Source organism: Leiobunum rupestre, chromosome 1, assembly GCF_980474605.1.
Source record: "Leiobunum rupestre chromosome 1, qqLeiRupe1.1.hap1, whole genome shotgun sequence".
Classification (NCBI taxonomy): domain Eukaryota; kingdom Metazoa; phylum Arthropoda; class Arachnida; order Opiliones; family Sclerosomatidae; genus Leiobunum; species Leiobunum rupestre.
In genome coordinates this window covers 10,138,418-10,161,988 of record NC_143384.1, presented here as the reverse complement: position 1 = coordinate 10,161,988, position 23,571 = coordinate 10,138,418, and the positions used below count along the sequence as shown (strand labels likewise).

The window sequence follows — 23,571 nt, the reverse complement described above, 5'->3', positions numbered from 1 at the left end:
TCTTGGAACGGATAGACACAAAAGTTTGGCTCTTGCGCAAAATTTTAATAAACTTAATATTTTCTTTAGCTTTAGTCTATTTCGTTATTCTTTATTTTATTTCTTTATTATTATTTTAACAATTATGAACTGTACAAAAATTCCAGTTGAAATATTAAAAATTACAACCGGTTATATAGCGCCCCCCATGTTTGTGCCGTAATGCCTGTCTACGGGCAGCTACCCGAACCAGCGCGAGAGAGGTAGGCCCAAGAGGCGGTTGCACTTGTCGGGCGTGGGAGGTCAAATGTCGCCCGGAATGCAAATGTGCTCCGGGGAAAGTGCATTGCAGTAACTTAGCTTCTGCTCAGGCGTATGTAAGTAATCTTTGGATATATATATATATATATATATATATATATATATATATGGTGGTCTAAATAATATAATTAACTAATTAGTTATATATATATATATATATATATATATATATATATATATATATATATATATATATATATATATATATATAATTAACTAATTAGTTATATATATATATATATATATATATATATATATATATATATAATTAACTAATTAGTTATATATATATATATATATATATATAACTAATTAGTTAATTATATTATTTAGACCACCAAACAAGATTCAACGGCTAAATTGAGTCGGCCAAATAAACGAAAACTGAATGAGCCGCTCGCGGTACCTGGTTCTTCGAGGGAGCCGCTCGCGGTACCTGGTTCTTCGAGGGTACCTCGAGTTAAGAAGATAGTGACGACGAGGGCAAAAGTTATCCAAGAGAGAAATATAACACAAAATGAAGTCGAGATGGAAGAAGCGCTAGCAAGAAGAATAACCGAATACACGGTTTGTCAATCATGTGTATATGATTCTTATAACGATGTTTTCGTTACGTGTGTAATTTGATTGTTTGCGCATCTTTACAGAAAGCAGCAAAAAGCGCTTCACGGAGAAAGTTGGAAAACGTTTTTTGTTCGGTGGCGGCAAAAAATCCAGAAGCGGTGGCCTTGTTAATGACATTTGGTAATTAAAGTTCTATGGGCTTTTCCTAGTCTGTTAGAAACTAAGGGATCGTCACTTCCCGTAATCGGTGTACAATCCTCTCGAAGACAGCAATAGACACTAAAGATTTAGAGATCTTTCATTACACGTGTGAAATATTTGTTTTTTCAGATGAGGACGATCCCGTTCCGCAACATAACCCAGGTGCTCCAAAATTTTGCATTTGCGGGCATTGTAGGATAATGCCCACAGTTATAGAGAACAAATGTTGTAGGCAAGTGCCCTGCATTAGCAGTGGCGCAATATTCGAAATAGTGTGCCTCTTGGAGGAAATCATTCTCATGACGATGAAATTTAGAAAAGACGCGACTATAATGAACCGGACTGAACCAGTTAGCGTAAATTTCAGGTACGTGCAGAGATTTTCTGGGGTCCGGCCAAAAATTATACTCGCGGGCCCTTCAATTACCTCCTCGAGACATTGAAACGTTTTGAAAATTTCTTTGATTTGCACCTTTCATGACCTCGCTAAACATTTTCAAATTTATCTTGATTTGCAGCCGCCAGCCCCCCCCCCCCCCCCCCCCCCCCCCCCCCATAGAACCCTTAAAACCTTTTTTTCAAATCTTCGCCCCACAATTGCGGGCCCCTTATCAGTCCCCCGTGGGCTCTTTTCACCCGGTTCCTGGGGATTTGGCCTATTATAATGATTTTTTTTAATTTATCGGTACATATAGATATCACGCATATAGAAATTTTACGTTAATGCAATATGGCATTTTGGGAAGAGGGAGGCGCCTAGTCATTCCGGCGTGCTGCGTTTTTAAAATTAGAGAGAAGTTCCCTTCGCCCGCTGGAAGTTATATTTGAAGAAGGGGAATTGCCAGCTGGATACTAGTTTTTCACATGTTATTTCAATTTTATTTTACTTTTGTATATCATTGAATTATTTCTATTCGTTTTTTTCTGTAATTTTGTTTAATGGCTTAGATTTTTGTCTATCGTGTATTTAAATTTATCTACACTTGATTTTGCATGTAATTGAAATTAATTCTGTTCCTTTTAGTTTTTTTAATAGAATTTAATTATTTTTCTCTTTAATTTTTTTGTTTCATTGAATCTATTTGGGTTTTTCGAATGATTCGTGTTTCTTTGATTTTAATTTTATTTTTTCGGTGTAATTTTGTACATAATTGAATTTAATTGTTTTTCTTGTAATATCGTTTTCCGTGAATTTCGTATTTATTTGATTTTAATTTTGCTTTGTATAATTTCTTTTATTCGATATTATTTTTTCGTGTAATTTTGTATAATTGAATATGATTATTTCTTTTACCGAAATCTTTATAAATAATAATAATTATATATATATACATTTCAATAAAACGGAAATAGATCGGAATTTCGATTCATGAAGTTTATTAAAATCTATAGCTATATACACCATGAACCAAATTATCATGTTCATAATATAATATGAATCAAAACTTGATTGTTTTTGGTTTCATCGAATTTAATTTTAATTTAATAAGCTCTTGGCACGATGACGTCAGATAGTTTCACCAATGTTTTCCATTGAAAAAGAATACCTTCATCAGGGACGTAATTTTGGTGGGGCAAGGGGGCCATTGCTCCCATCAGAATTTTTATGAGCTAAAACGGTTAGGAAAATATTTGCATTAACCTACTTTCGAAATATTAACAAAAAGGGGGACAATAACTAAAAATACAAATCTAAAGAATATTAAATTTGACGCGTTTTTGTTCTTTATAGAAAACATTTTCCGGGGGCTGGGGGCTCTGTCCTCCCTGAAAAACCAGAAAACACCGTTCCTGACCTTCATGGCGGCCATACATGGTTGCGGAATGCTATTACCCTATAAAACGTTTTAACGTAAATTAACTGTTTTATTATCGAAAAAACCACAGCATAATTATGCATTATTTACTCCGTAAAATATTTCCCAAAGAGGCATTCTTATTGAAAATGTTTATAGACTTATGGTAGTACTTGTAGTATGAAATAAATATTAATGAAATTTAAAAATCAGGATAATTTTTATAATTATAATATATATTTAATATTTTTCAAAAATTATTATAAACATCGATTGAAATAATATATTTTAAACGAATAATTAACGTAAATATTTATTATCGCTTCATGGCGCCATTGTCGTATTTTCTATCCACGAATGGATAAAGCGCCTTCTGGTGTTGAAAATTAATTTAAAAAATATTTAACCCTAATATATTTGTACAATATTTTTAAACGTAATATTTGAAACAAATATATAGTTTCAAAACATGAAAATTATAACTGAAAAACTAATTTTTTCAAATTATTTGTAAAATTCGCCGTTTTCTTATGGGTGGCGCTTAAGTATAGCTCATCAAATTCCGAGATCGAGAAGTGGAATTCAGGGGCCAAAATGAGTGACAATATTCCTTTAACCGGTTTCCAACAAGACCAATCCAAACATTCAAGCGCCCAAATTGAAATTGGTGACGGTGTTCATATCCCCAGTGTGGATTTGTGTATTCCCAAACATGATTATTTTGGTGATTGTAAGGGCCGTCTCTTGCAAACGAGGATTCATCCGAGAATAGCATGTTGCGGAGGAATTGTGGGTGCACGGAGTTTAGCAGCCAGTTGCAAAAATCCAGCCGTTGTTGAGCGTTTCCATCTCGTAAACCGTGGTGAAGCGTTGCTCTGTAAGAATGGTACTTATACCTACATGTATGTAAAATTTCCCAAATGCGAGTTTTTTGCAAGCCAAAACCTTACTCGCCGCAGCACAACTACTATGGGGGTATGCGGCAAAATAGGCTAAAACGGTGTTTTCAAAGTCCAAATCCCGCTGACCAGGCCCACGAAATCGAGGTTGTACGTTACCGTACTGATGAAAGTCATTTACAGCTCGCCTTACAGTAGTTATGGATGGTCTTCTATCTGGATGTCGTTGCTCAAAGATCTCACTCACTTGTCGTAGATTTATTCTACCTTCCGCGTAATAAATGGCCATACGATCAGCTTTGGAATATTGAGGCATGATTGTTTCGATTGATTATGACAATAATGTTACAGTTATTTAAATACTTAATAAATTTAAGGTTTTTACTGACCTTTAAACCTGTGGTCTATTTAACTTCTCGCCTATCAAGGTTAAAATAGGTTTCGAATACGACTAGATGCAAACACAGGCCTATTAGATTAAAAAACTAATAGGAAAAGTCCAAAGATAAATGAGCCAGATTGTGGTTTCAAAAAAAAGTCACGCCTCATGACCCCCGAAATGTGAAATACTGTATTTCAAAACTATGAATAGGGTGAAACGGTTCGGCACATTGGCCAGCAAAGTCGCCAGATCTTACGTAATTAAAATCGCCATTAATATTTAATTAATTAATTTAAATTCTGCGCCATTTTCTCCTCGATTTTTCAGCGGTGTTTATTGCAAATTTCTGACTTTCATAAAGTTACACTACTCTCCCAATGGAATTCAAAAAAAAGTTATTTTAGTTTGCCCAACTTGTCACTTTTTCTAGTCGTATTTTGTCAGTGAAAAAGACGTCTATTTTTTCACGCCAACGCTATTTGTACGTTTTCGGTGACGCTCTACAATTTTCTCATTGACAATTTTCTTATAGCACCTAGCGGTTAAAATTTAAATTTTCAAAAAACGTGAAAATATTTTTTGATTTAGAATCAATTTTGTTAGAAAGTGTCCCCCGGAACGTATAATGTACAGTGCAAATTTCAACTTTTTAGAAAAAATAGTTTTTGAAAAAAATCCCTTTTTCGGGGCAAGAAAAACACCCTGTATATTTTTTTAAAAAAGAAAATCAATTTGGTATCGTTATAACGAAAGAAAAATAAAGAAACGCATTGTATTATCGGCGAAGTAAAAACACAGTCCACTGAAGTTGGAACTTTAGGCCTTTGCCGAGAAGGCGGTAATACCAGTAGTACAAAAAGAAACATTCAAAATCCCAAATCTGTATCGACTAAAACTAAAGAGTCTCAAACTGTACGCAGCGATGTTAACGTTAACACAAAATGTTATCTCTTTCCCAACAATCCTGAAAAGTTTGATATACCGACAAACAATGCTGCAACACAATGTTGTTTAGGTGAGACTACTATTGCACACATAATCCCATTTATTAACAAGAAAAAATCTGACAGTAAAGTAACTCAAACTGAAATCACGAAACCAGTTCTTGCAAATGACAACAAATTACTTTCAATGGTTGAGAATGGTTTTGATAAAAATGCATCGCCTCACCTTCGATTAGAGGTTTGTTCTATTTTATTGCTATAAATTAAAATATATAACAAACGTTTACTGTTATTAAATCAATTTGATTTTACTTTTAAGGTTTCTGAACTGTTCGGAGGAATACCATTTGTGTTAGTGACCCGACATAATGGAAAAGGGCTGCTTGGAGGATTTCACGATCCTATTTCTTTGTCAATAACCAGCATAGGAGAATGTCATTTATCGGTCATATTCAAAACGGTTGAATACACAAAATTATTAACTCAAAAGGGGAGTTTTATAAAGAAATATTGCTAACGCTTTTAGAGTTGATTTCCCTTTTTAATGCTGATAGCTATGTTTTTGCTCGGGACTTAAACCTAAATTTGCCAATATTCAAAATGCCATGCCTCCTTATATTACCCACTTGAAATACCCATTTGAAAGATTTCAATCTAAAAATTGCACTATTTACTATACAAACTCAAAACCCACTAACCGTTTGCTCAAGTAGTGTGGTAATTGCAAATATGCTACGAACTGTTTGACTAAAACTAGAAAGAGGAAATTAAACGAAACTCCGACTAAGACATTTAAAAGACAGTGGGTTACAAGCCGCTTCAGTATACAAAAGCTATCACCGGCCAGTAGAAATGTACGTCTCTCAAGATTAAGACAAGCAAAACAAACTCTTAATAAAAATATAAGGAAGCTAGAAGAGAAACTAAAATCAAGAGATATTCATTTAAACGGACAACAGTGCCAAGAAATGGAAGCAATTACTAAATACATGATTGAAAATTGTCACGAAGAATTGAACGACATATTTCACGACCCACAACTTGACAAACGTAAAAGGGAACTGTTACGTCAAGCCTGGCAAAGAGATTCTCAACTAAAACAGCTAAAGGACAAAAAGGCCTTTCACCACGATTAAAACACTTGTGTTAAAAGAGAAAAAACCAACAGATGGAGTGCCGTTACACTGCGTATAAATTTAGCCGTCCATTGCAGAAGTCCGGCAGCGTATAACGCTTTAAGGGGATTTGACATACTACAGCTTCCCTGTGAGAAGACCCTTAAAAAACGAGCCAAGAAATTTTCACCTGAACCAGGAATTGACCAGAGATACATAGCTCGAGAAGAAATGAAATACCAAGAATACCAAACGGAAAAACAACGAAAAGGTGAAAGAAAACCTCTCGGAAAAGGTGTTGTGGTATTTGATGAAACAAAAGTCATTGACAAAATTATCTGGAACTCCAAGTCTAATGAGTTTATCGGTTACGCAATGCCCAGGGAAGAATTTAATGATTTAAATGATGTTTTTGAACCGCAGTCGGCCAACTCTACAAAGCCCACTCAGTATATCCTACATTTATTTGTAGAGGTCTCTCTTCTGATTACCATTTTATAGGCCCGTACTTTTCATCACCGGCTACGTTCCAACAACATTTTGTAGCAGATGCTTTATTTAAAATCTTGGAAATTTCACGCATATTCTTTCGAAACAATATGTTTAGTTTGCGACGGTGCAAGTGAAAACCTCGCTCTAATCAAAGGCACTGTGGCTTGTAAGAGTGCTTTTCCAACTGACTCTGAAAATTTGCATATTCATTTTCCCAAGGTCAGAGAATTCACAGGGTAATATGTCCCACGCACCAACTAATAAACATGGTCCAAGATCTATTTTGTTCAAAACCTACAGGCCCGAAACAATTTGAAAGAAACGGTGTGGAACATGGATGACCGGATATTCAAGGTATGAAACGAAGAGAAGAAGCAAGAGTGAACAGAAAAGAGACCAGATTCATGCCAGGTCTATTAACAAGTCATGGACCAGGCTAAATGTGATTCCGAGCAAAATATTTCAACAAGAGCTCGTCTTGTCTGAGTTAGCAGGCTTCTTTAAAGGCGAGAGACCAGTGGGAACTGTAAAACAAATGGCCAGTGCTAAATTTACGTATAATTACCTAAGGGCAATAAATCAAATACTCAAGCGAGGAATGTTGTCTAAAGAGAAGATTTCTGCCGAAGATGGAAACTGCATTCGATCAATTAAACTTGGGTTTGATTATTTAAGAGTGTGGGATAAAGAAGTATTAAATGATCCAGATGTCAACTTGACTTCCGCTCCTAAGCTGGCAAACGTGGGACTTGCTGCGCATATGTGTATTCGGAATGATAGATTTATCTAAAGTCTTTCTTTCGCAGTTTCCAGAATACTTTTTATCTCCATTGCGTATGAGTGGAAGCTCAGTTGAAAGCCTCTTTTCGCAAGTAAAATACGCAACTGGAAGTAAAGGCAGTGGTATAAACTACGCTACTGGCCTGCAATCTGTGTTAGCTAAAGCGACATTCACGGGCACAACTCTGTACATTAAAGAAACAAATATTTAGTTTTATAATTTTATTTTATACGGAATTCATATTTGTACTGATGCCACCGTTTTTTTAGATGTATTTGCATTAAATTTATGCATATAGTGTTCAGTTTATCAAATGAAAAATTAAAAACATTATATTTCCTCCTAAATAATTCAAAATAACAATTTTCAATAATAATAGCACTTCAATATCAGCTTTATTCATATTGGTATCATTTAACACATTAAGGTAAATCAGGTAACTTTGTAATATATTTTAGGATAATTTAAATACTTTGCGGGAACTTTTAAAGAATAAATGAAATTTTTAGGAATTCAAAATCACTAAATAATCACATTCTTTTTCAAAAATAATTCTAGCTCTTTCTTCTTTTAACTCTGTCACTTCTCCTTAGCGGTGCTTTTGATTTGTAAACTTCCACGTTTATTGTATTTTCTGGGATCAAATTATTAGAAATATTTTCTAGGCTTTGAACAGATTGCATTTGGTTCATCATGTTTTCTGTTTTTTTTTAATTCTTAATCTTCACACTTTCCTTGGAGGGTATGGGCTCTACTACTTTGGCACTTTTTGAGGGTAACGGACTTTCTTCGTTTAAAATGGTCTTAACCCTTTTTTTCCTTTTTCCACTATTTATTTTCTTGACTAATTTCTTATTTCGCGAAACAGCCGCGTATAGTTTATCTCTTAGGGTCTGCCCACCCCTACCAATGTCAAGTTTCTCTTTGGAAATTCTATTTTTATAACCATCGATAAATTCTTGAATCCTCGCATTAACCATTTTTCGGAACCCAAACACTGAAAAAGTCTTTAACTACATCATCTCCCAGTAAGCAATTCGTGGGAAGAGCGCGACAATACAAGATCCATAATGTTGGCAAATATTTAGCTATAGCTTCTTTGCATGACTGAAAAAAATTAGGAAAACAAAAATTTATTAAATAATATAAAATTATGCTATTCTAATAACCAATAAAATACCTTGATCATGTTTGATGAATTTTTCTCAAGACCTTCATCCGAAGTGAATTTTCTTGTACGTATAAATGGGAGAAATTCCTTTTTGGGAAACATCATTCCTCCTTTTCTTCCGTCATCCCTTATTTGTAGACAAATGGATAAACTGGTTTTTCTTCTTTAGTTTGTAAAATTTTCTTGGCCATGTTGTAAATATTTCTTTCTCTAATCTTTTGTTTCAGCGTATAATTGGAGCACTCCTTTAACCGTTTTGTTACATTTTTAATTTGTCCAATGGCTCCACCAGCTATGCGATACAAGGCTTGCTCGGGTTTTTTTGCAATAAAATTACCATTTAATGACGTATATTGTTCAACTTGTAGTAATTGTTTGTCTACTTCTGCTGAATATTTTTAATGGCATCAGCCTCAAGTTTGTCAAGTAATAAAGGGTCTATATCGAACTCGCCCACATCATCTTCAAAACTTTCAACTAGATAGCCAAATCTACTTTGATTAAATCATTTTATTTCGATTTAAAAATTCCGTAATTGAATATTTTTTCAGCATCCGCTCGCGCAATATCAAAGGGGACTAGATTATCATCACTAACTAAGTTATTTAAGAATTTCATTTTAACATCACCAGCTTGGTTTAAGTATTTAAGTGAAATTAAGTCTGAAGGATACAATAGTTCCAAATGCTATTAAAGGTTTTGGTTTTCTTATCTTTTTTGATTTATCATCGACTTTCACCTAAAACTATTGGTTTTGTAGTTTTTAAGGGGTTTGGTCTGTCTTTCAACTTTTTTCAAATTCATTAGTATTTTGGTTAAAAATGTTAATTAGTTCTTGAACCTTTGTGAAGTTTCTTGGCTTTTATTTCTTTAAATAAGGCAGACCTTTTGAAATGAATAGCACCTTCCTGAGACTCACATAAGTGTAATTCTTTGCTGATTTCATTCTCGAAGAATAGAGCGAAATTCATTATCCGAAAAACTAATAATTTTAAATTGTTAGTTAAATCCATAAAGCTAAGCCTTTCACCAAAACAATAAGCGATATTGAACAGATGATAAAAACTACCAACTTCGATACACACGGCAAACGTTGAAAACACTTTTATTCGGCCGTAAACCGAATGTTCGCGTCACCTTTTGAGAATAAAATTCCCAACTCATTGGTACGTATATGACAGTGGCTGAAATTGGATTCCGCTTCCGGCGGGCACGGAAATGCCGATCCTAGTACAAAAATTATGCGATAGGGCTCGCATATACATTACGGGAGCGCGACGCGGGAGAATTTGATCGGAGCATTACGTCAATGGGGGATTCTAACTTATAGGGAGCTTTATTATAAACTAATGGTTGTATATAATTAATGTTGTACAAGATTTACCATAATATTTCTTCTGCGCTGACAACTTTTCTAAATTTTGTATCTTTCTACGTAATTTATATCTCAACCATTGAAAGTAGCTTGGCAAATTGGCCCTTGCTCATCCGAAAATAGAGCGAGGAGTTTACTGAGTTGTTATTCTTAGATCATAATTTGATAACTGCCTTTTGCGTTTCTATTTTGTATCAATGGCTGCACCCAGCATTTGTGGAATGGTTTTTTCCGATATATTTTCCATAATAGAAATAGAGTTAAGGCCATGTTTGTTTTGACTTTAGAGAATGAGGTAGCAGACTCCCGAACCAGACGACGAGAGTAAAGGATATAATAGATGCGCGCTTTTTGAAACGATTATAAAATGCGATGGTGGAAGCGTGTCTGGTTGTCTAGCTGTTAGAGTTATTTTTTTCTGAATATACTGAACAAAGTAAGCGAATAGTAATTCTGTTTTGACCTTATGATATTAATTTATTATATATCGTTCTTTAACATAGAATGTGACCTAAATTAAACACGTGAAATTTCTTACCATAGAGCCGTCAAAATGGCACGCGACGCTATAAGACGCTTTTAAAAAAAAAGCTAAACCTTAAAAAAGTCTAAACATTTTATTAATTTTAACAAGTTACTTGAACCTAGGAGCAACACAGCACCTAACACAAATAGAGAACGCAACCCGTCAAAAGTCGTGCATTTTCTTGGGTACAGTTTTAATTGGTTAGACGCTTTAGCACCTGCGGTCGTTGGGAGGCGAAAATTCACGAAATTTTCTTCCCTCGCCCGTAAAACGCTCCGCGTACAGGCTCGTCCAATGAAATTTGTACACAACACTGCTTTAGCGTGTTAAAAGGCTAGCTGCGTTCTCCTTGTGTGGGGTGCTGTGTTGGTTGCTCCTAGGTGCCATGTTGATTTAAATTTTTTGGCGCTTGCCAATATAATATCTTGAAACGTTTCTTTTAGTGCAGTTTGCTTCTTAGCGAATGAAACTAATTTGAATCGCGTTCTACACTGTAAGAAATAAACTAATACATTTGCAGCATATTTAATTGCAAAGCCATATCTCTATAAAACGTCTACCTAGATTGCTTTGTATTATTATTATTTCACGTCATTTTTTCTACCTTATGAATAACGGCGTAGTACCAGTAAAATGTAAGGTTTCTGTGAGATGAAAGATTTAATTTTTATGTAGCATCAGGTGTTAATGTTATATTTAATAAATTATATCTTAATTGTAAAAACAAAATAAGTATAAATTATCAACTAAGCTTTCAATGTTAAAACAATACAGGTTATTAGAGAATATATAACAGCAATTATAGCCTTTGTTTTTCTGGATTCCCAGAAGATATTCTCGGGCTACACGGAGCAAGCGTACTGTTTTCCTCCATTACTGGGAACAAGTTGGAGAATATTACACGAAGGATATACGAGGGCGTGGTTTTTCTTACGGTTATCTCGATGCAATGTGGCTGTAGCAAATATATTCTAAAGGTAACCTGAATATATTCTTGATTTATATTATCGGTAAAGGCATTTTTATAACTAAATACTAGAAATCATTTTAGAATATTTTAAATCGATGAACCATATCGCTGAAGATAATGAAGGTAAGGTTTTAATGAATTTAAAACTTGAAAACCATTATCATTTAAAAAAAAATGAAGTAACATTAGTAAAAGGATTGAGAATGTAGTTCATAAAAATAATGTTCCCAAACCCATATTCCAAACAAATTCTTCGCAAAGTCCAAATAGCTTGCATCTATTAGTGTACTGCGCGTTTTTGTAAATACTTTTTAGGTCATTACAATTTGATATTTCCAAAGACACCTATTCTTATTGCAATAACGTATCATTTGCCTATTAAAGAATGAAATAAATTTCAAAATAACATCGATTTAAAGTCTTAAAAAATGAATAGATATTATTTGCGTATTGCATTATTTGGCGTACCTTTCTGCAATAATATATGCAGAGTTTTATCTTAACCTATTTCCTGGTTTATTATTGCAGTTGCTGTTGTTTTTGTTATGTGCATTAGTTATTTGTAAAGGTAAGAATTATTGTTAAAAATTGTTTGAAGAACTCTTAATTCAACTGTCGAAGTAAAAATTCCGTACGATTTCAATAGGCGAAGTGACCATGATTCAGCCATTATTTTTAGAAAATTAACCACGTAACCAGATGTACCTAGAAATTAAATATATACGTCTTTTAAGTTAACATTTTGGCGTTTTACCATCTTTTAATTTTTGCGGGCTTCTATTTAAGATTTAATGTATTCTATCGACTTATATATGAGAAACAAATTTTGGCACTGTTACTTATTGTATCCTTAGCAACACAAAGGCGGTAACTTTAAATATATATTGCCAAAATTAAAGCCAAACCATTTTTTTTGCAAATTGGCGTACTTATCATTTTCTTAGAGGAGATGTTGGAAAGGAAACCATCAAATTTAGGAAACTCATTTGATACCGATATTAATCATATTAATACTTTATATTTAAAGACCCCACCTTCAATTTATCAATTTACCTTAAATAGGTCTTCATTCGTTAACGCAATGCCAGATAGAGATCAAAAGTAAGTAAAACATAAGTGAATCTGGAAATGTATAATATATTTCTTACGAGAGAATCCATTAAACCTATTTATGGTATACGGGGTGTATCAAAAGGTGATGCAAAATTTTTAAGGAGTTGTAGGGGATGAGTTGAGAAGAATGCTAGTTTTTTTTTTCATTTTCCTACGATGAGTTAAAAGAGTGCCAGCGAGCTTCAAAATGAGGCCTAATAGCACCTGGAAGTAGGCTACAACAAGCGCAAAAACAAGCTGCAGGGAAATGCGAACATTAAGGTTTGGGTTCGTGTGATAGGTAAAAAAGGACTTTGTAAGCAAATCGAGGTAACCAGCGTAAACAAGTAAACTTAAACAGTATTTAAAGTCCCTGCTGCTTGGTTTGGCCTTTGTTGCAGCCTACTTCCAGAGGCTAGTAGGCCACACTTACCTCATCGTAGCAAAATGGGGAAAAAACTGGCATACTTTTAAACTCACCCCTTAAAATTCTTGCATCACTTTTGAAACACCCTGTATATCCCTGTCATATACGAGTACCTTCGGAGGCTCGACGCCGACTTAAAGGTAAACGAATTTTACGCCGTGACGTGGATGTGTTCATTCCTTCACGACTTAACATTTAAAGCGTGTATAACATTGGAGAACGATATAAAGTATAAAACTTTTAGTGGCTTCTACGTAGAAAGCTCCTTTTATTTTTGACATAATAGTTTCAGAAACATATTAAATGGTGTATTGCGCCCCACATTGGTTATTATCCGAACCAGCTGGAGCCTACGAAGGTTCACGTTTCAAGCGAATTACATTATGATCATAATAAAATTAATACTTTTTAAGTATTGAATTAACACCTCCAATTGGAATTTATTTTCTAAAGAGAACAAATACAATAGTAACAATAAAGAAGGCGAGCCTTACACGCGTCAGTGCAAAAACGACGGCACTTTCGTTGAAAGACAATGTAAGGTAAGCGATCCGGAATTTTGCGTTTGCGTGTCTCCAATCGACGAAAACAGAGTGAGCGTTTTGTTCGATAATTTTGTCCAGTGCACCCCAGGTAATTATTCCAATGTTATTTTAATATAGTTTTGGTTAGAATAATTTACTCTTTAAAAAACCACCGGTGTAAGAAATCGACCAACTTCTTTATTTATAAAATGATTATTTTATATATTTACTAGCTGAGAAGCCCGCCTTACAGACAGGCCCTCAACTAGCTGTGTGTTTCGAGGCCCTCCACCCCAGTACGGGCCCCCCAACCCCTTTTTCCCATGTGACAATTTCCGTTCCTCTCCTTTTCCCATGTGATAAATACCGTGGTACCCACCTTCTCCTTTCCCCATGTGATAATTACTGATCCTCCCCTTTTTTCCCATGTGATAATTACCGTGGTACCCTTTTCCTCCTAGTTGAACCACCCCAGTAAGGCCCTTCTCCAGCGCAGTTATACTTAAGGCTGCGAAAAGGTTTGGTAACAATGACACATTGTGCCTTTGGATCAAATCTATGTTAACTGACCGAAAAGTGGTATCCTCCTTGCTGGGTGACTCCCTTATGGTCTCCACCAGTCGTGGTGCCTGGTGGTGGTTGAACAGGGGAGGATGCCGCTGTTTCGGTTACGCCGATGATATTGCTATCATCATTACTGGGAAATTCCCGGCAACAGTGAAGGACGTAATGAGGAGGGCCCTAGCATTAGTTGAGAGCTGGTGCAGGGAGGTCAACCTCATGGTTAATCCTAATAAAACTGTCTTGGTTCCTTTTACTCGTAGAAGGATAAAAGGTATGTTTGAGGGTATTTCCTTATTTGGAAAGGACCTAGTGGAGAGCACCGAGGTGAAGTACCTCGGGGTCATCCTGGATAGCAAACTAACATGGAAACCACACCTTGACTACATAGTCAAGAGGGGCAAAGTGTTATTTTGGAGAACTAGAAGTGCAGTTAGCAAGACCTGGGGCTTAAGCCCCAGGGCTGTGTACTGGCTGTACACCATGATCAACAGACCTATCTTGTCTTATGCAGCTGTGGTCTGGTGGCCAAGTATTACTTTAAGGACTGTGCAGTTTGATCTGCGCACTCTGCAAAGGCTGGCTTGTGTCGGCATTACAGGAGCCATGAGAACAGCCCCAAGCGCTTCTCTGGAAATACTCCTGAATATGCTTCCTCTCCACCTTTTTATTGAGGAAGCGGCCCTTTTAGGTGCCTATAGGCTTAACCAAAATGGCTGGTGGAAGGCTAATAATTGGGAGCATAGCCACACCAAGCTCATCTAGGGAGAGAGCTAGAGAATTACTCTCGCTCTCTAGGTCCAGTATTAGGATTGTTACTGGCCTACTTACAGGCCACTGCCATCTTAACAGGCATTTAACGCTTATTGGGGTCAGTGATGACCCGATTTGCAGATCTTGTCTAGCTGAGGAGGAAACTGCCTCGCATGTACTCTGTAGCTGCGATTACTATGCAGCCCAGAGGTTTGAGCATTTGGGTATGCATCGGTTGGAGACGTATGACGTCTCTAATATTACGGCCGGGCAGATTTTAAGCTTTATGTCGGCAATAGGACTTATTTAAGTCACCCAGTTTGGGGATGCACAATGGACCTTAGGTCGAAGTGTTTGGCTTGCCTTCCCACTCAATAATAATAATAATAATAAGGCCTTTCCTCCCCCTTTTCCCCATGTGATAATTACCAGGGAACCCTTCCCCCTTTTCCAACCCCCTGTATCCAATGGCTGATGCTTAAATGCCACGGGACTAACGTACGCCGAGAGTGCCACGGGACTTTCAAATCGAAACTACCCAGCACGATCCCCCCCTCTCCGAAATCCGCGGCGGAAAGAGATAAATTTCGGGTGTCTTGCGGGTTGGGACAAACACGGTACAACTCTCAGGGGCGACAGATTTTGAGCATTTTTAGAAACTGATAATTGCGTCACTTTTGAAAATTTGTAATAAAGAATTTAAAATCCAAATTGGAAATCTAAGACCACTCGGTGCGAAAACGCGAATCGCAGCGTACGTAAAAAAATGCCACGCGACACTCGCGCCCGTAACGCGAGCGCGAAAAGCGTCCGAAAATCGAGATATAAATCTCCAAATTCGGTTGACGAATGAACCTACCTACCACCCAACCAACCGCTTCTTATTATATAGATATATATAAATAATTAAATAAATATACCAAATATCAAAAAACAAATAATTAAAATGTAGAAAAATGTATAAAATATCAAATACCTATATAAAGTATAAAATATGTAAAATATAAAAAATATTTATAAAATATAAAAAATATTTATAAAATATAAAAAATATTTATAAAATATAAAAAATATTTATAAAATATAAAAAATATTTATAAAATATAAAAAATATAAAATATATATAATATACAAAAAATATAAAAAATATATAAAATACATAAATAAAATTAAATTAAATTAAATTTTAAAAAGTATGTCATATAAAAAAATAAAATAGATATAATACGAAATAAAATAAGTTAAATAAACTTAATTTATTTAATTAACTTGATTTAAAAAAATAGAACGCAAAGATGTTTTCCCTCCACATATTGACTTTTTGAAACTTGGTTTTACGCGCCAAAGGTGCGCCCCTTGGGGCCCCGAAACTTAAGGGACCCAATTATCGCTCTCTAAGATTCAAAAGTTAGCGTATAGTAACTTCAATGGGTTAAAAACGGGACAAAACATTGTAGTGCACCTAGGGGCCTCGCATTACTAATCTTTTTACGTTTCGTCATTTGTAATTACAGATAAGAATGTAAAGCCTTGCAGGTATTATGACAAAATGCTCCGACAAAAGTACTGTAAGTAAACTAACCTTTAAATAAATATTATAAAGAGAGGTTTCCATCTTTTCTATTCTATACTTTTCTTTGGCAACTATACCGGTAGTTTAGGTAGTTTTCAATTGCCAAATCCGTAAATTTCAGGTTTTAGGAGTTTAATTAATTGAGAAAGTTAAAGGGCATCTTAAAACACGTAATTTGGAAAAGACATATTTTTCACTAATGATTTAGGTAAGGGAAAAAACAGTGGAAACTATCCAATCTGTTCAATTTGGGGATAAAATTATAATGTGAAATATATGTCAGTTTCCATGTTTCAACTTTCAAAAACACATTTTATTAAGGAATTAAAAAGGTTCAAAGATTTCATGGAATCGGAAAAATAAAAAGTACGGAGTGTCTATTTACTGCCCACTTCAGGAGGTAAAAAGATTATAGTTGGTTCCGCGTGGTGGTTGCTATTTACTCCCAACTTTAAGTGCTCGGGGGTAGAAATCTTTAACCGCGCGGACAAAGCTATTATTCCCCAACCAGAATGAAGCCCCAAAGGTCGGGGGTAATTAGTAACATCGATCGTTGCCGGCTATTTCCACCCCAAAATGATTGATATCTTGGTTTCGGTGGGAAAAAAGCTTTCGCCGCGCAAATCATGCTATATACTCCCCGAAAGTTGGGGCTTTCATTTTCAGTGATAATTTGTGAAAATAATTTGGGGAATTCTATAGAGGTCGAAACTTTTCATAATAATTGTTATTGGAATTGAAATTAATTATGGTTATTACATTCAAGAGAAGAAACTTCATCATCTAGAATTATTTGATTGTCTGTCTGGTCATAACTTTTTTTAAGAGATAAATAGGGGTAGTCAATAAATTCCAAAACGATATACTTTTTATTATTAAGCTAAATAGTAGTAATCTCAACTTCCTTGATTATTTATTGTTTGTCTGTCTTTTGTATACAATTTTTAGAGGTAAAATTATGGTGTGTCTATAAGGCCGAAATGCTATATTAATTATGTTATGTTACTATACGTATTTTGAATTTGAGCAGGTGTTTGGGCTACATTTTTTTATGGGATGTTTGTCCGTTTCTATTTTAAGTGCGTGCTTTGGCGATACTATTTTAAAGTGTGATCAGAAAAAATTAATTAAACCATTCGCGCACACAAAATCTTCCCATAAAGTAAATATTTTATTTTATATATAAAGCTCCTGCGACCGTTGGTTCTTTAACGAGGAACCCGGCGGAAAAGTGTTGAAAACTGAAGCTGCGTTACTGCGTTGCAAGTAGAATGCAATTAAGATGCGCTGGGTGAGGTACTCAAAACCTTGAAATTGAATTTTTAATTTCTCCGAAATTTACAGACTTTCCGTTTACAAAATATACACTATATTTCCTTTTGGGGAAAATGACTTGTCGGGTTGTTAAAATAGTAAAATGTCACTTAATCTAAGAAAAGTGTGTTTCTTTCCGCTGGTTTGAGCAATTTGAAGTTCTTCATTTATAATAGTAGGTTTTATTTGGGTAGAGTAGGTAAGATACTAAAATCAACAACAGAATAAGATTCATTTCGATTCCAATCACAAATTCATCAAATAGAAATGAACAAATTTACTTTTAATGGCCCTAGTGAGAATGCCAATAGTCAAATCAGAAATACCGAAACTTTCAACTGTTTCAACTTTCAATAGCCCGAAATAATGAGACAGAATGCGATTCAAATGGAAACTTTAAGAGGCTCCAACACAGAAGACACACCAGGCATGGCGACTCACAGATACTGTGGTGTGTCGAACCTTTATATGGAGGTGCATTTAGGAGGGCAAATAACGAAAAAGATACTTGTAAGTGTTTGTATTTGTACACGTTTAAATTATTTAGTGCACTATACTTTAAATATGCAAATAAAATTATTTCAACATGCACTATACTTTAAATATGCAAATAAAATTATTTCCAGATGCACTATACTTTAAATATGCAAATAAAATTATTTCCAGATGCACTATACTTTAAATATGCAAATAAAATTATTTCAACATGCACTATACTTTTAATATGCAAATAGAATTATTTCAACATGCACTATACTTTAAATATGCAAATAAAATTATTTCAACAAGCACTTTACTTTAAATATGCTTGAATGATAATTGAAAGATTCTGCAAATAGTTTCCTTTGTATCTTTCAAAAGTAGCTTTAAATGTTAATTCTATTTTTAAAAATTACATTTTAATTTAGTTTTACGGTATTCGAGCGAACCATATATTTTACGAATGAGTTAAGTTAAGTGCGCTAGTTAGGAGCTCTCTCAAGTTTATAAGTGCGCGTGGTGGTCCTTGTAAGATGGTTAGCTAATTCCCCTTTACCCGCTTTAGCCTCGGAAATTAGTGTAAAATGTTGCTCTGGTCTCAGACATCAGGGCCAATGTCCCTGACAATTTCTTTTACGGCGAATTAAAAGAGCTCCGCGCTAATGCAAAAACCCCCACTGTGTGCGTAAAACACATTTAAATACTTTCAGTTTGCGAAAGCATTGTATAGCAGGTATAAAATTTAAAACAAAATTTGTGCTCGTAAAATAAGAAACGTTTCCGATTGGCCATTTGGAAATTTCGCCTATATTTTACTCAAGATTTTGTAAATTTTCACGAAGTCAATGACAATCGCGCTATTAAACATGGCCGCCGATAAATTATTTAAGTCTTAAAAAGTACTTCATATAATGTTTCAACATTCTAACTTACATTAAAACTTTCGAGATTTTAAGTCAACTATAAAAGCTCAATATGGTTTGAACTTCAGCGCATTTAAATCTACAGTTAAATAAGTCATAACAAGTTCAACAAATTTTATTGGATGGTAAATGTCTCTTTGAATAAAGAAAAGATACCATTCGTAATTAGAAATTAGAACATTGTTTCTAAATTTGAAAGTCAAACCATAACGAAGAAATCGCTAAAGAGAAGGATATATTTATAAATTTCCACGCAGTATTTACAAAATTAAATTAAAATTGTATTTGTGTGACCTGACAGCTGTTTTAAAATTGTAGTTAATATAAAAAAAATTGAAAGCTATAGAGTTTTAAACCATTGTTTGAATCACTATTTGACAAGATTTAAAACTAAATTGTTTAACAATATAACAATGTAGCCTTATATATTTTTTATTATTTTTTTACAATATAAACTTTATTTACCAGTATTTCTTTCTAAGCAATATAACCTAATTTATCTTTATTTATTTTATTTACCAATATAACCTAGTTTCCCATTTATTACAAAACCCGTTACCTCTAAAATATATATATTTTAGTAAAATATATATATTTTAGTAAAATATATATATTTTAGTAAAATATATATATTTTAGTAAAATATAGATTACGCTTCAATCATTAATGTTTACCTTTTTATGACTGTAGCCATTTGAAAACCAACTTAGTTAAAAACATAAGAATATTATAATTTTCCTATAAGTAAGGGTTAAGGTCTTTGTTCAGTTGTGGTTGGTGGTACAAAAAGGCACTTAATAGTAGCTATATTATCAACTAAGAATTTCTAAAAGTATTAACAGCAATGCATAATGAATGTTCACAAGTCATTTGTGAGCATTTTTAAACCAGGTAACGATGGCAACGAAATATCCAGCCTTTGAACGCAATAGCCAAGCCTTTTTGAAAAATGAAACGTTTCAATTTTTGTGTGCCATTTATAAGCCTCTACTTAATCTGGTTGTGAGAAAATACATTTAGAGGCGAAATTTTTAAAACAAAGATGACGCTGCTATCTTTAAATTTACCCTAGTGAACAATACCGTTAGAACTTTACTTAAAGGGACCGTTTTGATTCTATAGCTATAAACGTTCCTAAAAAAATGGACTCAAATTTATTTTTTTGCCTTTAATCGCTTTTGAAGTATCTTTCTTTACAACAGGAAATCAGAGTAATCGTCGTCTGATTGGCTTGCACATTTTTTACTTTTCAAATTTGATTGCAAAAATGCAATTTTCAAATATTGATTTTAAAAATTAGTCGATAATATTTTTATTATTTTAGCTTAAGATGTAAGCAGTATTGCTTCAGACAAAACGGCGCTCAATTTAAACATATTGAAATACTTAAGGTTTTATTTAAAGAAGAAAGTTGAAAATAGTTTATTTTTAGGTCTACCACCTGTAGCCCCTACGACTAAGCCACCGACCACTGCGACTAAGCCATCGACCACTACGACAAAGCCATCGACCACTACGACTAAGCCATCGACCACTACGACTAAGCCATCGACCACTACGACTAAGCCATCGACCACTACGACAAAGCCATTGACCACTACGACTAAGCCACCAACCACTGAGGAGAAGCTAAATCCTACCGAAGAACCAACACAGAAACCACAACCCACAGCGAAGCCAAAGCCTACCAAAGAACCAACAGATGCAGGCACAGAAACCAAAACGGAAGAAACTTCAACAAAACCGGCAGAAGGAAAATGTTTGCAACTCAGGAAAAAACTAAGCAATAATAAATTTTGTAATATAACCTTTTTATTTTATAAAATAGCGTTAAGGCTAAAGTGTCGAAGTTCGCAGTGGCGGCGATCGGAAAAAATTCCTGAGGGTGCCCGGACCATTATGTTTTGTCGAAAAATCCATATACTTAAAACTTGAGCAAGAAAATGTACAACTCTAAATCATTATCCCTATATTTTTTAAAAAAGGTCATTTCTAATATCTCATCCGTCAACAAATTCATAGATAACGAAAAATAAGTCGATGTCTTCAGAAAAATATCTGTGTACATGGCTAGATCATTAAGCCTTTCTTAGTATTTTAGGCTATTTTGCGTAATTTAAGATGATTGAGTAAAACAGGATACACGACGTTGCGATTTTCTGTTTGGGCGTATCTATCGAAATCAATTTTAGGCTTATATCATCTTATTGTTACTTGCATCTTCAATATCGAAATAACTTCTGTAAAAGACTGAATTCGAACCAAAATAAGGCAGTGAGATTAATTTAAACAGTTAATTAACAAAATGTTAAAACAGACTTATATTAGATTTCAAAAAACAAAGAATTTGAAAAACGTCAAAATGTTTTTAAAATTCGCTAAATAATTTCATGGTTTTAGTCAAATAAATTATTCAAAGCTTAGCAAATCTAGAATTTAACTTACAAATTGTTAGAGTTTATAGAAATATTTCTATTATATTGTATGAAAAACAATAATTTTAAAGTTTTAATTGAATTCGTTTTAATTGAAACAAAGCACAATGTTTCATAGCGAGACAATTAAAAAAAACCAAAGCAAACGCTTATCGAAATATTTATATTTAAGTTCCGCACAACGATTTCCATTTAAGTATGAGAGCTCTGCGACCTCTAACTGCGGAACTAGATTTCTTGGCGAATTTACAAAAGTTTTGTAAAATCGATCGTTTAGTCACGTTTTAAAATTTCAAATTCTCTCCACAGACGAAAAATACAATAAAATCAATTTTCAGGGTGATTTATTCAAATAGGATACATTTTTTATTAGAAATTATGTAAAGATAAAAGCTTTGAAACAAAATAAGCGGATGTTATTGCCTGTCGTCCCATACTATTCTTACGGCTGTTTTTAGCATATTAATAATTTTGAAAATTCAAAATTTTAAATTTTAATTAACCTCTTTTTCCAATATCCATGACAATTATGATATTTTTTAAAATGGATATCAAAATTAAATAAATTTTCTATCAAAGGTTGAAAACTTTTTCTTTTGCTACTTGCGTCTATGGGACTGACTATTTGCGAAAACCTCTTAAGGACACTATTTTATTTATTATATATATAATTTGAAAATATCTCATTTTTTTAAAAAATTTCACTAATATGACAGTATCCTATTCATTCCAAAGGTGTTTTCATTATTAACTTAATGAAAATTAACAAATTTAATAAATTTCTGAATATATAAAATGTTTATTTTGGGGATTCTTTCAAAATGTAGAATCTCTGGAATAAAGTGCTTACGCTTGATGAGTTTGTTTCTTTCCATAGGGAAAGGCATTTGGCCCGCTTGTACCAAAAAAGGCACATTTTCCGAAATACAGTGCAAGTTCCGAAGACGAGCGAACATTCCATCCTGTTACTGCGTCTCTGACAACGGATTCATTTTGCGCAACGCAACATTTTCGATTAGAGACATTAGAAAGTGTAGTCAAGCACGACGAGATTCAATTTGGAATCGCAACTGGCAACGCGACGATTACTACGAAAACAGTTATTTCGAAGATAACTACGACAACCATCAAAGAGATTTCTCTCGTAGGGCTGTTGATTTTGATTTTTGGTGGAATAGCAATTATCAGGGTGATCTGGATGATTATGACGACAATCAAAATAACAATGGAAAAGATTGGAAGAGTTTCTTTGAACAGTATTTTAGAAGAAATGAGCAGAAGAATCCACAAAATATCGATTTTATTAATAGAGGAGGTGATTACTGGTTAAACGATTATTCTAATTGGAATAACATGTTTGGAGATTCTGCGGATTTGGATTACGGTAATGAAATCGATAGTGACTATTCAAAGGGTGAAGATTACGACAACAAAGAATCACGAGACAATCACGAACGTAGCTCTTCCTTATCATATTTTTGGAAGCTTTTCAAAAAATGTCTCAATAAAGTCTTTAATTAAAGTGTAACTTTACATGATATTAAAACCACGTCCTGCAAACTAAAATTTATTAAATTTCTATATCATTACACAAGTAAAAAATCATTAACTTTACGTATTTTAATAAAGGTGATGAGCTTTTTTGTTCACGCTGTGAAATTTTGATCGGAAACAAATCGCTTCTCTTTTTAGTTCTTTTGGAGCGGTAAAAATTAAATTTTCACTCTTTTTTTTGGTAACCGATTGGCTCCTCTCCTTTCGCTCAATTTTGTGCTAGGAGCAACAAACACAAAGAGAACGCAGCCAGCATTTAAACACGCTAACGCAGTGTTGTGTACAAATTTCATTGGACGAACCTTTTCGCTGAACGTTTTACGAGCGGGGGTAGACAATTTCCGAATTTTTCCCTTCCGACGGCAGCAGGCGCTAAAGAATCTAACCAATGAAAATTGTACACAAGAAAATGCACGACT

The 23,571-nt window shown here is 34.1% G+C and overlaps 1 protein-coding gene across 3 annotated transcripts; it reads left to right on the top strand.

Moving 5' to 3' along the window:
* The first annotated feature begins 11,369 nt into the window (after positions 1-11,369).
* Positions 11,370-23,164, top strand: LOC149961065 (uncharacterized). 3 transcript variants are annotated; one of them, XM_090174951.1, is made up of 9 exons: positions 11,370-11,523; positions 11,598-11,639; positions 12,045-12,084; positions 12,579-12,617; positions 13,489-13,668; positions 16,388-16,441; positions 18,118-18,270; positions 20,596-20,961; positions 22,476-23,164. In XM_090174951.1, exons 2-9 carry the CDS (start codon positions 11,634-11,636, stop codon positions 23,117-23,119), a joined length of 1,482 nt encoding a protein of 493 aa, XP_090031077.1. In that variant the 5' UTR covers positions 11,370-11,523; positions 11,598-11,633; the 3' UTR covers positions 23,120-23,164. The 3 variants fall into 3 exon arrangements, with proteins under 3 accessions (XP_090031077.1, XP_090031069.1, XP_090031084.1); XM_090174943.1 differs by lacking the exon at positions 11,598-11,639; XM_090174958.1 differs by lacking the exons at positions 11,598-11,639; positions 13,489-13,668.
* Positions 23,165-23,571: the final 407 nt, after the last annotated feature.

Bases quoted from the DNA above. Each gene is read 5' to 3' on its own strand.
- LOC149961065 (XM_090174943.1), top strand. From the start codon at position 11,491: ATGCAATGTGGCTGTAGCAAATATATTCTAAAG. The intron at 18,271-20,595 runs GTAAGTGTTTGT...GTTTATTTTTAG, and splicing joins AAATAACGAAAAAGATACTT to GTCTACCACCTGTAGCCCCT. The intron at 20,962-22,475 runs GTAATATAACCT...TTCTTTCCATAG, and splicing joins ACTAAGCAATAATAAATTTT to GGAAAGGCATTTGGCCCGCT.